The sequence below is a fragment of the Perca fluviatilis genome, chromosome 7 (assembly GCF_010015445.1).
Source record: "Perca fluviatilis chromosome 7, GENO_Pfluv_1.0, whole genome shotgun sequence".
Taxonomy (NCBI): Eukaryota; Metazoa; Chordata; class Actinopteri; order Perciformes; family Percidae; genus Perca; species Perca fluviatilis.
The window spans coordinates 19,211,438-19,227,239 of NC_053118.1; the positions used below are offsets into that span (position 1 = coordinate 19,211,438).

The 15,802-nt window shown below is 40.1% G+C and overlaps 2 protein-coding genes across 2 annotated transcripts; one reads left to right on the forward strand and one right to left on the reverse strand.

Moving 5' to 3' along the window:
* Window positions 1-57: 57 nt before the first annotated feature.
* LOC120562666 (serum paraoxonase/arylesterase 2-like) lies at window positions 58-9,515 on the forward strand. The gene is made up of 9 exons (XM_039806503.1): window positions 58-188; window positions 427-494; window positions 688-743; window positions 4,341-4,506; window positions 6,932-7,055; window positions 7,150-7,350; window positions 7,479-7,560; window positions 9,035-9,163; window positions 9,253-9,515. Exons 1-9 carry the CDS (start codon window positions 106-108, stop codon window positions 9,412-9,414), a joined length of 1,071 nt encoding a protein of 356 aa, XP_039662437.1. The 5' UTR covers window positions 58-105; the 3' UTR covers window positions 9,415-9,515.
* Window positions 9,478-13,867, reverse strand: kcnk5b (potassium channel, subfamily K, member 5b). The gene is made up of 5 exons (XM_039806501.1): window positions 13,423-13,867; window positions 12,382-12,493; window positions 10,855-11,021; window positions 10,558-10,726; window positions 9,478-10,428 (listed from the first exon to the last, which is right to left on the reverse strand). Exons 1-5 carry the CDS (start codon window positions 13,606-13,608, stop codon window positions 9,728-9,730), a joined length of 1,335 nt encoding a protein of 444 aa, XP_039662435.1. The 5' UTR covers window positions 13,609-13,867; the 3' UTR covers window positions 9,478-9,727.
* Window positions 13,868-15,802: the final 1,935 nt, after the last annotated feature.

The following is a 15,802-nucleotide window of genomic DNA, read 5'->3' on the forward strand; positions in this document are numbered from 1 at the left end:
ACATATGTAATGCTGCTTCTGGGGTACACGCTCTAGCTCCATCTCTGGTGCTGTTATGTAAATACACTCTGAAAGGCTTCCTGTTTCATCTTTTAATTTCTAAACATGGCTGCCATGAAGAAAGTAATTGTTGCTGCTGTTGTTGCTGCTCTTGCAGCTTTCATTGGACACCGATTTCTTCAACTAAAGTAAGTATTTACTATTTTTAGGAGTTAATTAGAGACTATCTCTGGAGGTATAGTAGAGGTTTAGTACTGCTTATCAAAGTTGACAGCTGTTGTTTCAAAGATAAAGTATGGGAATGCAGGTAGAGAAGAATGTACAAGTTTATCACTGGACTACTCAAGCTCTGCAAATGACAGATTAGGACTCCAGTGGTTTTGTTTTCCTATGAAATGCTTTGTCATGTTTAAATTTTCTCTGCAGGGAAATGGCCCTCGCGTCCAGAGATGTTCCTGTGAAACCCCTCAACTGTCATTATTTAAAGAATATTGGTAGGCATTTTAAACTTTATGTCTGTGTCTTAATGTTTGGATTTGAGATGTCAAATATGTTCTTTAATTTAAACATGTTTCTGGACTTGTAAAATGGGACCTCACATGAAGAGTTTGAAGTCCAGTTTACTGAGAATAGGTCAAGTGTCAGCAGTGTGGTAATGTATAACCAGCTTTATTTTGTTTTGTGCAGAATATGGGGCAGAGGATATCACAATACTAAGAGATGGACTGGCCTTTCTAAGCACAGTATGTTATTAAAATGTTTGCATAGTTGCATAAATCTTAGTCTACAGTACAGGCCAAAAGTTTGGACACACCTTCTCATTCAATGTGTTTACTTTATTTTCATGACTATTTACATTGTAGATTCTCACTGAAGGCATCAAAACTATGAATGAACACGTGGAATTATGTACTGTATGTAGTACTGTATGTAGTACTATGTACTGTAAAAAAGTGTGAAATAACTGAAAACGTCTTATATTCTAGTTTCTTCAAAGTAGCCACCCTTTGCTCTGATTACTGCTTTGCACACTCTTGGCATTCTCTTGATGAGCTTCAAGAGGTAGTCACCTGAAATGGTTTTCCAACAGTCTTGAAGGAGTTCCCAGAGATGCTTAGCACTTGTTGGCCCTTTTGCCTTCACTCTGCAGTCCAGCTCACCCCAAACCATCTCGATTGGGTTCAGGTCCGGTGACTGTGGAGGCCAGGTCATCTGGCACAGCACTCCATCACTCTCCTTCTTGGTCAAATAGCCCTTACACAGCCTGGAAGTGTGTTTCGGGTCATTGTCCTGTTGAGAAATAAATGATGGTCCAACTAAACCCAAACCGGATGGGATGACATGTCGCTGCAGGATGCTGTGGTAGCCATGCTGGTTCAGTATGCCTTGGGTTTTGAATAAATCCCCAACAGTGTCACCAGCAAAGCACCCCCACACCATCAAACCTCCTTCATGCTTCATGGTGGGAACCAGGCATGCAGAATCCATCCGTTCACCTTTTCTGCGTCGCACAAAGACACAGCGGTTGGAACCAAAGATCTCAAATTTGGACTCGTCAGACCAAAGCACAGATTTCCACTGGTCTAATGTCCATTCCTTGTGTTTCTTGGCCCAAACAAATCTCTTCTGCTTGTTGCCTCTCCTTAGCAGTGGTTTCCTAGCAGCTATTTGACCATGAAGGCCTGATTCACGCAGTCTCCTCTTAACAGTTGTTCTAGAGACGTGCCTGCTGCTAGAACTCTGTGTGGAATTCATCTGGTCTCTAATCTGAGCTGCTGTTAAGTTGCGATTTCTGAGGCTGTTGACTCGGATAAACTTATCCTCAGCAGTAGGGCTGTGACGGTATAGTATTTTTCTTATCGCGGTGACGAAGCAACATATCACTGCGGTATGGCGGTTAACCGCAACCCCCTTACAAGAGTAGCGTAAATTAGAGCGAGAATGGCAGGGGGCCTTAAGTGATTGACATCAGTGCCCGTGTGGAGAGCAAGCGGTAACGGAGAGCAGTGTGTGAGTGCTGCTGTGAGGAAAAGCGAGAGGAAAAAGAGATAGCAAAGATGATGTAAAGTAAACAATAAAACAACAAGCTTGAGCTTCTCAAGACACAGTGGCTTTATCTGTTGTCAATACCGCCGGTAAAGTGAATGGCCGTTACCCCCCGATAAACATCGGCTTAACCCATAGCACAGTGTTTCCATTTCAGCTCAATGTGAGAGTCTTTACTGTGTTTTGCTGTCATTTATGGCCACTCTGCTTTCTCTCCTCTCCGTTGATCTATTCCACAGAAAGCTCTATTGTCAATAAAGTAAAAAGAAAAAAAAAGGTTTGCCGACAATGCCAATGGCAGACTGCGGAGCGTCTTAGCAGCTGAGCAGACAGTGCTCTGTCTAAGATAACAAATATAAGCTTCTCTGTTTAGGCTACAAAACGTGCATGCAGGCTGAGATTCAACCATTCGGTTTTGTCAGGATTAAGCTATAAGCAGAAGGAAACTCCGCTAGCTGCTAGGCTAATGTGCAATGGTAAACACTGCAGCGTTAACGTTAATGTGTCCACGTCCACCTCAGCTCAATGGACTGTCCATCCTCATGTGCAAAGCTGAAGTGACGGGTAACTTGCGTTTTTTTTTTTCTCTCCATAAACTCTTGAATGTAGGATAGAAGACAGTCGATGAGGGTAACTACACAATGATTATTGCTTTCATTATATGTCATATGACACAATATCTGTTCTCCTGTAAGTTACGCGAGCTAAAGGTTAAAAAAATATATATATATGCGGTGATGACGTCATGACCGCGGTAGTGGCACATCACCGCCGGTATTGCGGTGATGCGGTTATCGTCACAGCCCTACTCAGCAGCAGAGGTGACTCCTGGTCTTCCTTTCCTGGGGCGGTCCTCATGTGAGCCAGTTTCGTTGTAGCGCTTGATGGTTTTTGCGACTGCACTTGAGGACACATTCAAAGTTTTCGCAATTTTCCGGACTGACTGACCTTCATTTGTTAAAGTAATGATGGCCACTCGTTTCTCTTTACTTAGCTGATTGGTTCTTGCCATAATATGAATTCTATCAGTTGACCGATAGGGCTGTCGGCTGTGTATCAACCTGACTTCTGCACAACACAACTGATGGTCCCAACCCCATTAATAAGGGAAACCATTCCACTAATTAACCCTGACAAAGCACACCTGTGAAGTGAAAACCATTTCAGGTGACTACCTCATGACGCTCATTGAGAGAACACCAAGGGTTTGCAGCGCTATCAAAAAAGCAAAGGGTGGCTACTTTGAGGAATCTAAAATATAAGACATGTTTTCAGTTATTTCACACTTTTTTGTTAAGTACATAATTCCTATGTTCATTCATAGTTTTGATGCCTTCAGTGAGAATCTACAATGTAAATAGTCATGAAAATAAAGGAAACACATTGAATGAGAAGGTGTGTCCAAACTTTTGGCCCGTACTGTATATCCACAATGTTCCACCTCAGGGATTGCTCAGGTGCCGCTGGAAATTCCGACGGATGTCCCTTCTCTTCGGCCGGATGTCCATTACCTTCCGCTTTCTTTGTGTTGTAATTGCAAACTCCGGACGATTTATGACCACTATGGTTAAAGAGTGATTTATGCTTCCGCGTAAAATCTACACCGTAGCTACGTACGTAGGTACGTGGAGATACCGACCGTAGGCTGACGTCCACCTCACGAAAAATTTAACTACACATCGGCGACCCATGTCGCTCGGCTGTGGCTTGTTAGCGTTGCATTTCCCTCTATTCATTTCCTGGTTCTCCTTCTCCATAAACAACATGAAATCAAGGACTAAAACAACTTTTGAATGTACACATGTTCCTCTAAAACTAGTTCCTTCCCATAGCTATTTTGCAGCAGCCCGCCAAAATATAAAGTAGAGTGAGACCTCCTCCTGCAGCTCTTCCTCTCTGTCCTCCCTCGGAAGTAGTCATATCATTTACTTAAGTAAAGTACTAATACCACACCCATTTTCTTTGTAAAACCCTTTGAGCTGACATACTGTGATTTAAATGTTAGTTAGCTACTAACTATTTACTAAAGCCTGAAAACCGAGGCAAGGAGGAGGTGAATTCTGGTTTTCTCTAAGACCAATTGAATTACAACTGAAAGGTTATTGAATTTTTGCCCAACAACTTCAAAAATAAAGTGCCTACCCCAGCTTTAAATAATATTTTACATTATATTATGTGTCTGTTTTAAATGAATTGTGATTACCTGTTAGTTGACATAATTCAGTAAGTAATCACGCCCTTAAGCAAAATCATAGATCTGCACCAACATCTTACATGCAGTGTTTCCCACTTAGGGGTTGAACTATCCTGGAATGCCTTCATTCTCCGATGACCCAGGGAAAATGTACGTTTTGGATCTGCTGCACCCGAAGCCAACTCCAGTGGAGTTGCAAATCAAAGGAGAGCTCGACCTCAGCTCTTTCAACCCACATGGCATAAGTGTATACATCGATGAAGCAGGTAAAGTACAAATCTGAATCTGAGTCATCAGAATCAGAATACTTTTTAGTTGCAGTTTCTCACAGTCAAATTCAAGGTAAAATAAGAGTAAAAAAGACCAAGTCAATGAGTGTATAAAGTACATAAAGTAACATATCTACAGTAATAAATAAATAAAAACGTTAAGTAGAAGTAAGTGAGATTAGGCTACAAGTAAGATTAGGTTAAAAAGATAGTTTCAAATGGATTGTACAAATTCTATTGTAGCGCAGTGTCAACATAAATACAGTACAAACATAAATAAGTACAGTTTGATTATAAGTAGCAGCAGTGCATAAATAACACCATTGTACATGTAGCTGATAAATGATTGCACCAAGTAATTATTGTACATAATTGCAAGAATATTGAGATGTGATGTGGAGATACATGCTGTGAGACCAGTTTTGACACAAAGCGTGAATCACTCAGAGGGAGGAGTTATATAGTCAGGTGCAACATCTCTATATACATCTCTATATAACTATACAACAACAACATGCATCTGTGCATGAAATTATCACATTTAATAAGATTGTAAATGTTGTCTTCAACATGAAACATTTAAACACTGAACATGAATCTATTACCAGTTTTTAGTGTATACTTTATATTTGGACCAAATTATGCAAAAAAAGACTGAAAAAGACAAGACAAAAAATTACAAAAGACAAATAAAGTTCCAGTTTCTTTACATCAAAAGATGTCTTTAAGGCACTGGTTGTTATGATGAACGCTCATCTAATGCATACCAAATGAAATGAACTGGAAGGGAGTCTTTGGCACTTGCTGTGTTCTGTTGAAGAACAATAAAGGCAAAATGTTACAGTATACAGTAATCCAGCTAATTAGAGAGCAAGGAAGAGAATGGAAAACCAGTTGTTACAACCACAGATTTCCTTGAAAGGACCTGGCAAAGAATTTGTTGACTCACGCAACAATACAGCAGATATACAGAAATGCAATCCTTTAGTTGTACAGCAGATTTGTAAGCAAACCTCATGTGTTTACTAGTTTGTAATTTACAGGTAACGAGCATACCAACATACTTCCATAAAACAATTGACTTAAAATAAATGGAGGAGACCTGGATTCATAAGTTTTGGGTTGTATTTATATTACTTACCAGGCTTTGGAGGACCCTTGGAGGAAGTAAAATGTATTGAAAATATAGTTTTTAAGGATTTTACTCTGCTGCCCCAGTGATTTGAATTGTATTCATGGTTGCTTAGCTCTTCTTTAGCAGTTTTGACTCAACAAAGTTACAAATGGGTTTATAGGATAGAACATAGTACAAATCATTAGAAATGAGGAAAATACAATTAATAAGAATGAACAAAAGTTTTTAAAGTTAGAATATTTAATATTGCCATGAAATCAAACCAGGTGTTTGCTCTTATTTATGGTCTGGATTTCTGCAATATTAATAAAATGTATTTACTTTCAGTAATAATTACCTATCTTTTGTTGGTACTGGTGGAGTCCGCCATTCCCACGAGGGGTTAAAATTGTTTTCACACATACAGAGGATTTGATTCCCAGGAATGCAGTGTTATGTTTGTACTTTGATCTCATTGATATCAGATTTAACTGTTAACTGTATAGTCATTTACAGCCATATCAGAGCTGCTAATGCTAACCCAACATTCCCCACTGCTGTTGTTTCACATTAAAAGACACCAACCAGACAAACACTGGGGGGGGGCTTTTTAATTGTGAAGCAGCCACAAGTAACGCGCTGTTATTGTCTCAGAGGTTAGCGCTGACTGCGATTGTTCATCAAACATGTGTCTACATAATAAGACAATGGTCAGTTCTCTGGGATCTGCAGTGTTAGACCCATATAAATTAAATTGGATAGAAAAAACATTGAGCTGTTTGCCATGGTCATTTGTCAACAAAACAAAATGGCTGTAGTTGCCATGGTGACAACACAAGTCAGTGGGGCCATAAAGTTTGTTGCAGTTTGCTGAGAGAAGAGCAGGCTGCAGTTCAGGGGAGGTTCTCTGAACCAGTAGGGAGTGAGGAGAATGGACCATTAGACCCAGCCCACTGTTGGGCTCATTTTCTGTAACCAATGCAAAGCAGACAGACGGCTGGCTGGCTGGCTGGCTGGCTGGCTAGTTAGCTAGCTTGCTCCCTCCGCCATGCACACACGCCACGTGGTGCTACAGTACGCATAACGTTACACATAAAAATGGCTAGTGTTGCTATAGGCTATCAATCAGGACTGAAAGCTTAGGGATTACAACTTTAAGTAAAAAATTTAATTGTAATGGTGTGACAGTAATACCGGAGCACAGGACAGACACTGACAACCATGCTGTGAGGTCCGGAGAGAAATGTGCATGATTGTTATATTCTAAAGGTAATGACTAATACACAACACATTGATGTTTGTTTGCAGATGACTCTGTGTACCTGTTTGTTGTCAATCACCCGCACCACAAAAGCCAAGTGGAGATCTTTCATTTTGTTGAGGAGAACACACTTGTGCACCTAAAAACTATTACCCACCCCCTACTCCACAGGTATGTACTTTTATAATAAATCATTCCTAGTGTCACACATGTTTACGTTTGACAATCTCTCTATGCTTTTGATCTCATTCATAGTTTCTTTCAGCGTCAATGACATTGTTGCAGTCGGAGTAGAGAGCTTCTACGCCACAAATGATCACTCCTTTCCCAATGAAGCGCTCCACTTTCTGACTGTCCTCCTGGGTCTGCCCTGGTGTGATGTGGTGTACTACAGTCCAAAGGAAGCAAGGGTGGCAGCGGATGGCTTTATGTCTGCAAATGGCATCAACATATCGCCTGACAAACGGTTATTCTGAATTCATTTCAGCAGTCACTGCATGTTTTATGAACTGAATGTATTTCCACAGCAGTATGTTTTCATACTCATTTCATCACTAAAATAATAAAACAGCAATTGTTTTTGTTTCTTTACAGTTATATTTATATTTCAGACATCCTTGACCATGCGATCGACGTTTATGAGAGACACGAAGGGGAACAATTAGTGCATCTTAAGGTAATAGTGTTTTTTTTATTTTCTCAGCAAAAAAAAAAGGCATAGTTCATTTTTGAAAATACAATTATTTGCTTTCTTGCCAATAGTTAGATGAGAAGATCAATACTACTCTTTCATCAGTTAAATATGAAGATACAGCCAGCAGCCAATTAGCTTAGCTTGTCATAAAGATTGGAAACCCGTTGTTTTTACACTTCACTTTTTGTATGGATTTAGTAAACAAGATATAATGTGTTGAATAATGAGCCTCGGAGGTGTTGGTAGGTGGATTTTGTTGTGCTACCACACCTGCTTTAAGTTCTTCTGTCGTTTCTCTGGAAAATTGACTTACAGACAGTCTATCTATTTCTGTTTGTTGTATCATTCGAGAAAGGGGCTGGTAAAATAATATTTTGTCTTCATCCAGCTCCTTTCAGATCATGGATATGCAATGTAATATAGCAAATAATTTGTGGTTTGATTAAAAAATGTGTCTGTTTCCATGAGCGGAATAGAAACAAAGTGAAGTGAAAGTTTTCTGGTTCTCCGCACACAGATGTCCACCTGGATGAACTGATTAAAATTTGGTGGTCACTGACTTCACAAAGCAGACTTTTGACCGTAACTCAAAAATGAATACGCTAATTATGACACAATTTCACACAAATGTGTAATACAATAAAATTATGATGTGATGATATTTTATATCTAAAAGATCAAAGGTCAACCTCACTGTGAGGTTATGATGTTCTGTAAAAACACTTTTCTGGCCATTATTTAACGCTATAAGTCAGGAACAGTAAGGGGAGACATGGTCGTATACTGAACTGTTGACACTAATCTTGAGTGCCCACCCTGAAACTGTGGGGATTTTATAGATCTTCTGTGCTGCCGGGTTGACTATGTGTGTGTGAAGCATTCATGTTTTAGAATTTGTAGATTCTTTGCAGCATTGTCTACTTTCATGGCTAAAACTTTGTGTTCTATCAGAATCCGCTTTATTGGCCAAGCATGTGAACATGTACAAGGAATTTTGTTTTTTGTTCTCTCAATGAACTAACACACCAATAGACGTACAACAAAGCTTAACAACATCAAGTCAAATGTGTTTTATTTATATATCACAAATCAAAAATGTACCTCAAGGAGCTTCACAATCTGTACAGCCAACGACTTCCTCTCTCCTTTGACCCTCGACACGGATAAGGAACAACTCCCTCTGCAACGAGCTGCCAATCTGCCACAGCTCGTTGCAAAGACACTGAAAAGGATAATTCAAGATGGCTTTGATTTTGTGTCCCTCGTCTTCCTCTCTGCCACTGCCTCCACACTGTCCAGTTCCAACCTGATCACCTAGCTGGCCTTCCTTAACAGCCTGTTGAGACTGCTGACCATTAACCCTTGATGCTGTCATGCTTCACTCTACACTTTGTGTCAGTAATCCTAGAGGACAGAATATAATTATCAGTTTACTCTATGTAATCTTTCCAACCAGTCTGTAGCTGTTGGCTCACTCTGTGATAACATTGAGGTGGACCACAGGACAGGTGACATATGGCTTGGTTGTCATCCAAATGGCATGAAGTTGTCAACGTATGACCCTGAAGATCCACCCGGCTCTGAGGTTAGTGTTTTTATTTTTATTTTTTATGAAATGATATATCAGCATTGTAATTTGAATTTGCCTGACAATTTTATTCCTGTCTTCTCCAGGTCATCCGGATCAAGAACATTCATTCAGAGCAGCCGGTGGTGAGCCAGGAGTACGCTGATAACGGCCATGTGCTCATAGCCTCCACTGTAGCAGCTCCCTATGAGGGAAAGTTGCTAATTGGCACTGTTTTCCACAAAGCCCTGTGTTGTGATTTGAAATAATCGGTGTATTTTGTATCTAGGTTTACTAACAATAGAAAAGTTGTAAGAAAAGATTTGGATAGATAAAAATAAAAATAATCTTTATTCACCGTTTGCAAAAAGTAATATTTTTCTTGATACAGACAATGACTCATGTCATTTTAAAGCAGGAAACCATCTAACATTCATTTTGTATCCTTTTCACAAAATGCTGTTTTCTTGATATGAAATGTTTGTTTTCTTGAAAAATGACAGTATTTATAATATTGTCATATAAAACTCACAACACAGCCACAATTTTGGTAAAGGTATATGATGTTTTAGAAAATATCTTTTACCCTTTTTCATCTTTATCCATAAAGAAATCTTCCTCTACTACCTTGGATGTTGTAAACCTAGTCCTTCCACCACCAGGATGCTGTACCCTTTTCTTCTTCATAACACATTTGGTCGGTACAGTGAAGAAGATACCAGCAGCTTCTGAATCAAATGCACAACTGTCCTTGTTCTCCTTATTATCTGTCCTCACACATTCTGCAGGTTTAGTGTCTCCGTCGCTTTCTTGTATTTGAGGACGCGCCTCGTGTTCGCCGTCTTCCAATACAGGCTCTGCTTTTATGAACAATTGACTGACGCTGAGCATGCGTCTGTGCCGAGGCGAGTGATCCAGGGTCTGGATGTCGGTGGCCAAGATGTCGCTGCAGCTCTTGGAGCGATTTATGCTCTCTGCAGGCTTTCTTATATATGCTGTGGTTCCAATCTTCTTGATGACGGTGCTGTAGTCCTCGTCCTTCTCTGATAGGAAGTTGAAGATGTCGATAACCGATGGTCTTACTTCTGGGTTGTGCTTCTCCTTAACAGGCTGGAGTTCCAAGTGTCTGTGCCTGTGTCTTCTTTTCTTAAGCACCTTGTGGGCTTCCACAACCATGTGGACGTTCCAGCTAAAGAACAGAGACAGCCAGGCCAGGCCCATGTAAATCCATAACTCTGCAAACACTCTGTACAGTCTGGGGTATTCCATGTTTGGATTTACACCTGAAATGAGAGCCGATGCACTGGGGTGACATTTATAACAAAGGATTTAACGAAGCAAAACGTTCAGACCCACAATTAACTTCAGAGAAACGTTAACCTGAGATGATGTATGCCATGAATCAAACATACCTGCCACATAATCTCCAAAACCAACCGTTGTGAGTGTGATGAAAGAGAAGTAGAAGCCCTCCAGGTAGCTCCATCCTTCCATAGACATGAAAATAAATGGAGGGATCACCAGGTGCACAAACAGCCCCCATAACAGGAATAGGACTGTGCAGGTTAACTGGACCTTTTTCTGACAGAAGGGAGAAATAGAAACTCGTAACATCTTCATGTAATATTAAAATAACTTGATGGAGCTGTCGTTTAATACAGTATTCGGACCCTCCAGACTTAAACTCCAGATTTCAGTCAGATTCTTACCACTGAAACGCCTTTATGGATCAGAACCTGGGACAGACGTTTAGTCCTGTCTCCAAAGAACGAGCCCAGCTCGCTTATCCATACCAGACACAGGGGGATCCCACACAGACCATACAGGATGCAGAACACACGACCACCTTGAGTCTTGGGAGCAACATTACCATAACCTGTAGACAAGACGATATATTAACGCACAACTCTGGAAGGTTTATACAAAGTTTTTATTAATGGTTAATAAGTAATTTATCCATCCTTCATTGCCAGGTTGAAAAAAAAATTGGCTACTGGGTAGCATCCTTTTAGGCAAGGCAACTTTATTTAAATAGCACATTTCAGCAACAAGGCAATTGAAAGTGCTTTACATAAAACATTAAAGAGCAATTAAAAACATTAATTGAAGAGAATAGAAATTAATACAAGCCAAAACCGAATAAGACGGGTACAAAATACAAACGTTACAGTGCAATGTTAGAAATGAACAATTACTTAATTTAATAAAAGGCAGCATCAAACAAAAAAGTCTTCAGCCTTTATTTTATTTTATTTTTTAAAACAGAGTTGCAGCGGACCTGCAGCTTTCTGGGAGTTTGTTCCAGATATGTGGAGCATAAAAACTGAACGCTGCTTGTCCATGTTTAGTTCTGACTCTAGGGACAGAAAGCAGAACTGTCCCAGACGACCTGAGAGGTCTGGATGGTTCATAATGGCAGAAGATCAGGAATGTATTTTTTAACAGTATTATTTTGAAATCAATTCTTACATATGCTTTGTCTTTTTAAAGGTCCCATGACATGCTGCTCTTTTGATGCTTTTATATAGACCTTAGTGGTCCCCTAATACTGTATCTGAAGTCTCTTTCCTGAAATTCAGCCTTGGTGCAGAATTACAGCCACTAGAGCCAGTCCCACAATGAGCTTTCCTTAGAATGTGCCATTTCTGTGTCTGTAGCTATTGAGGAGGTGAGAGGGTGGGGGGCAAGGTACATTGACCTTATGAGGTCAATGTATGACCTCATAAGGAGCAAGATTCCAGATCGGCCCATCTGAGCTTTCATTTTTTTCAAAGGCAGAGCAGGATACCCAGGGCTCGGTTTACACCTATCGCCATTTCTAGCCACTGGGGGACCATAGGCAGGCTGGGGGAACGCATATTAATGTTAAAAAAAAACACATAAAGTGAAATTTTCATGCCATGGGACCTTTAACTTGCTTGGATGTTCATTTTGCAGGAAGACCTCTCCAACGCACAGTTTGATCACTTGCAAAGAGATCATTAACAAATCCCTTCATTACAAATTAACATCTACAACTGCAGATTAAATATTTGTTCTTTTAAAAAAAGTACCATTATAAGCCATCACATGTGCAGTTATTGATTTAAAATACAAATGTTTTTTTTGTTCTTTATGATAATGTAGTAAGCATTAATAAATTATTAATCTTATTACAAAGTAGTATGAAATCAGTAAACATAAAACTCATACCAGCTAATTATATCAGTGGCAAATATTGTAGATGTCATACAAACCAATAGTGGTGACAATGGTGGCAGCAAAGATGACAGAGTTGGCCCAGTCCCACGAGTTGCGATGTTTCTCCCCAGTGATGGTCACACCTTGGCCCGCAGCCTGTGACACTATCTGGGAGAGTAAACACACTAAAGTCTCAATTAAACCCATTCATAAACTACTATAACGTTTGCTGTTACTTTCCTTTAATAACACCAGTAACACTATACACTCATTGAAAAAACTGTATTGCCGCTTATTTCCCTATAAACCTCACAACTCACTATAAGCCTAAGCGGACACACCTTGTGCAAACATTCACATTTTTGAGGTTGTGAGACATGCGCATTCACGTTCAGCACACCACCATCCATGTGCAGTTTAAATCATGAATGCTCGCAACATTCCTGCGCGCTAACAACGTGAATATTAGGCTACAACTAAAGAACATTTAGTCGCGTTGCCCTACAGCCGATACATACCGCTTCGGCCAGATTTATGGTTGTTGTCTATTCTTAACCAGGAAAAACAGGTTTTGGTGGTTTCCTGAAGGCGATGAGACTTCTCTTTTACTCGCTCAAGATGTAGCTCCAATTTAATAGTCTAAAGCTTCCCCCCCCCCTTATTTTATTTTACTTCCCCTAATGTGCGCTTGTTTTATTCTGTTTTGTTTGTTACCTGAGGGTGGGGGTGGGGAGTGGTGGTTCAAAAGAAAAGAAGGAAAAAAAAGTGAGCATGCACTTCTTCCTCTCCCTTTGTTGTAAACGTAGCCATGGGCTATAGCCTATTTTATACTAGTGATGTACAATAAATATAAAATATATAAAGAAAGAAACACAGTCTAATAAAGGTAGCCAATGTTCTATTCGTTTGACTTACAGCCTACTTTTAGGCTATCTAATAACTTTATGAGAGTTGATTGGAGCTCTTTTCAATCACCGCAAAAGTTAGGCTACTCACAGAATGATAGTAGCCTAAGTTGCCTTATTTAGGACACATGGACAACTTCTCTCTAACAGCCGTGTTTTTCGTCTTTCACACAATTAAAAACAGATGCATACCTCTATAATCTCATCCAGACTTTCCTTTGTTAAGCAAGCATGGTTCTTCAAAATGTTTTCCTTTTGTAGAATATATTCGTCTCTGGCTGCTTTCCAATTTGGCTCTTCGAGAATTTGGAATATCGCGGCCCCGATGGACAAATAGAAAATAATACACGAAGTTAAAAACGGACCCTTATCAGCCATATTAAAGTCATAACTTCAGTCTTCCGAATGGCTCCGTCCTGCGTTCTGTCGGTATCCTACCCGCCCAGCTTTCTTCCTGGTAAAACATGGGGTTGCATTACACGGCTCTCAGCGGGGACCGATAAACTCCTTTGTCACTTCTTCTGGCGCTGTATTTATAGCCTTATAGCCTATACAAATTATCCTATTATTATCAACAACCAGTGGAGAACTACAAAAAACACTTATTGTCTTTAGTCTCACAAAACTAGGCTAACATTTCCACGCAGATGACATTAACTTGTCGTTGTGGGTGCCCACCAGGGTCCGTACGTTTTGTGCGTGTTTCAAAGACTGTATATAATAGCCATATGTGAATAGTTGTAGGCTACTACTGTTAGGCAGGGGCGTAAATGCACAAGCACTTGGGGTGGGGTGGGGTGGTGGCGGGGGAGGGGGCGTGGGGGACATAGACAGAGAGGGCCCTCAAACAAGGGTTGGGCAGAAGCTGGGGAACAAAAGTCTGTAAGGGGAGGGGGGCGTAGGTTTGATCCCCACATAGCGCTGAATTTAAATCTGTCTGTCTGTCAATTGATTGATCGATCGATCGATTGTCTGAGCTTTTGTTTTGATATACTTCCGGGTCTCTGTACTTAGATTTTTTTATTCAAACTCAGACACCATCATTTATTTTCAATAATATACATTACATCTTAGATGTCCCCTCTCATTTAACAACAGGAGCCAGTTTGGGGCAGATGACTCCACCCTTACCAAAATCCAATTACCTGAAAAAATGTCATTTCATTTAAAGATTTTCTTGTTCAAGAGCACCTTGGCAGTGCCCAGGAAGTGAACTGGCATGTGAACCTAGATGTAATGTAATATAGTGTAATGTAATTTTAGATAGATAGATATCTAGATATATTTGTTTCTTAGGGTTTTTCTGGTTGTTTCAATTGTATTTTGTTTTTATTTAGAGATCCTTATGTTTATTTTCTTATCCTCTATGTGTCATGAAATGTTTATTATCTGTTTTAATATTGTCTGATTAGTGTTGTTTTGGACCCCAGGAAGCTGGTCGTCTAGGTGTCAGCTAATGGGGATCCTTATAATAAACTTAAACCTAAACCTATCTGTGTTATCAGTGTATCCAACTTGGCGACTTTCTCAGTAGGCCTAGATTTAGCGACTTTTCAGACCCTCTTAGCGAATGTAATTTATAATAAGCGACTAGCGACAAATTTAGCAACCTTTTCAGACCATCCGGGAAAATATACAGGCCTATTCAAAAATATATTCAAATATATTTTTATTGTAGGCCTAATTCATCCATGCATGCCTACAGCACTAAAGTCTCTCCCTTTCTGCTGTTGGACCGGTGCAGTCAGTATAGCTCCGATAATGAGTGAGTAGGGGTTGGGCGGGGCTGGGGCTGGGCCTGCGGCGGGAGTCATGACGGGAGGGAAGGAGGAAATTAACTTTACTGTTTATGTCAATGGAGTCTGGTGGCTTAAAGAGAGCATTGATAACGGCTTCAGTTCCCCTTGGGAAAGGGCTGTCAGACAGCAAGGCAATTAAAGCGGTAACAGTATTCTAAATATTTTTAGGTGGCTAAATAACATTTTGCTGCTGACCCAGTCCACAGCCACGTAGTCTCGCATTGCCAGACTTATCTCCACATTTGTTCGGTATTAAAGGTCGATCTGACCCTTCCACATATATACAGTACATTCTAGGCAGATATATTACATTTATAGCCTATCAGTAGTGTTTTTTTTATAAGTAGGCCTATGATTGTATAACATACCTGCACAGTTACACAGATTACAAATGTGTGTAATCAGCCATTTGGTAAATAATTGTTTCATAATAATGGCAGGAGGGGCAATAAGTGTTCTAACACTGGAAAGTGCGAGTGATTTAACCGGCAGAGGGCAGTGAATTGGCTTGTGTAACTAGAAAAATGATGTAGAGAGGATCGAGCCTTTATTCAGGAACAATAATTTCTCAACTGTGTTATGGCTTCAGGTGTCATCAATGACGTAATTGGTCTAAAACATACCAGCCTCAATATGCGCTTCATGCAAAATGTCCTGGATTACTCCACACACGTTCCAAGCCTTGGCACGCCACTTAACAGCTGCATTCCAAATCACTTACTTGTTTTACTTACTACGTAGTGCAGCTGCCCTTACAAAGTATATCAAGCCTA

Coding starts and splice junctions, on each gene's coding strand:
- kcnk5b (XM_039806501.1), bottom strand. CDS start 13,608: ATGGCTGATAAGGGTCCGTTTTTAACTTCGTGTATTATTTTCTATTTG. Junction 12,494..13,422: donor GTCTGGATGAGATTATAGAG/GTATGCATCTGT, acceptor TTACTCTCCCAG/ATAGTGTCACAGGCTGCGGG. Junction 10,429..10,557: donor TTTTGGAGATTATGTGGCAG/GTATGTTTGATT, acceptor CTCTCATTTCAG/GTGTAAATCCAAACATGGAA.
- LOC120562666 (XM_039806503.1), top strand. CDS start 106: ATGGCTGCCATGAAGAAAGTAATTGTTGCTGCTGTTGTTGCTGCTCTT. Junction 7,351..7,478: donor AACATATCGCCTGACAAACG/GTTATTCTGAAT, acceptor GTTTCTTTACAG/TTATATTTATATTTCAGACA. Junction 7,561..9,034: donor AACAATTAGTGCATCTTAAG/GTAATAGTGTTT, acceptor CTTTCCAACCAG/TCTGTAGCTGTTGGCTCACT.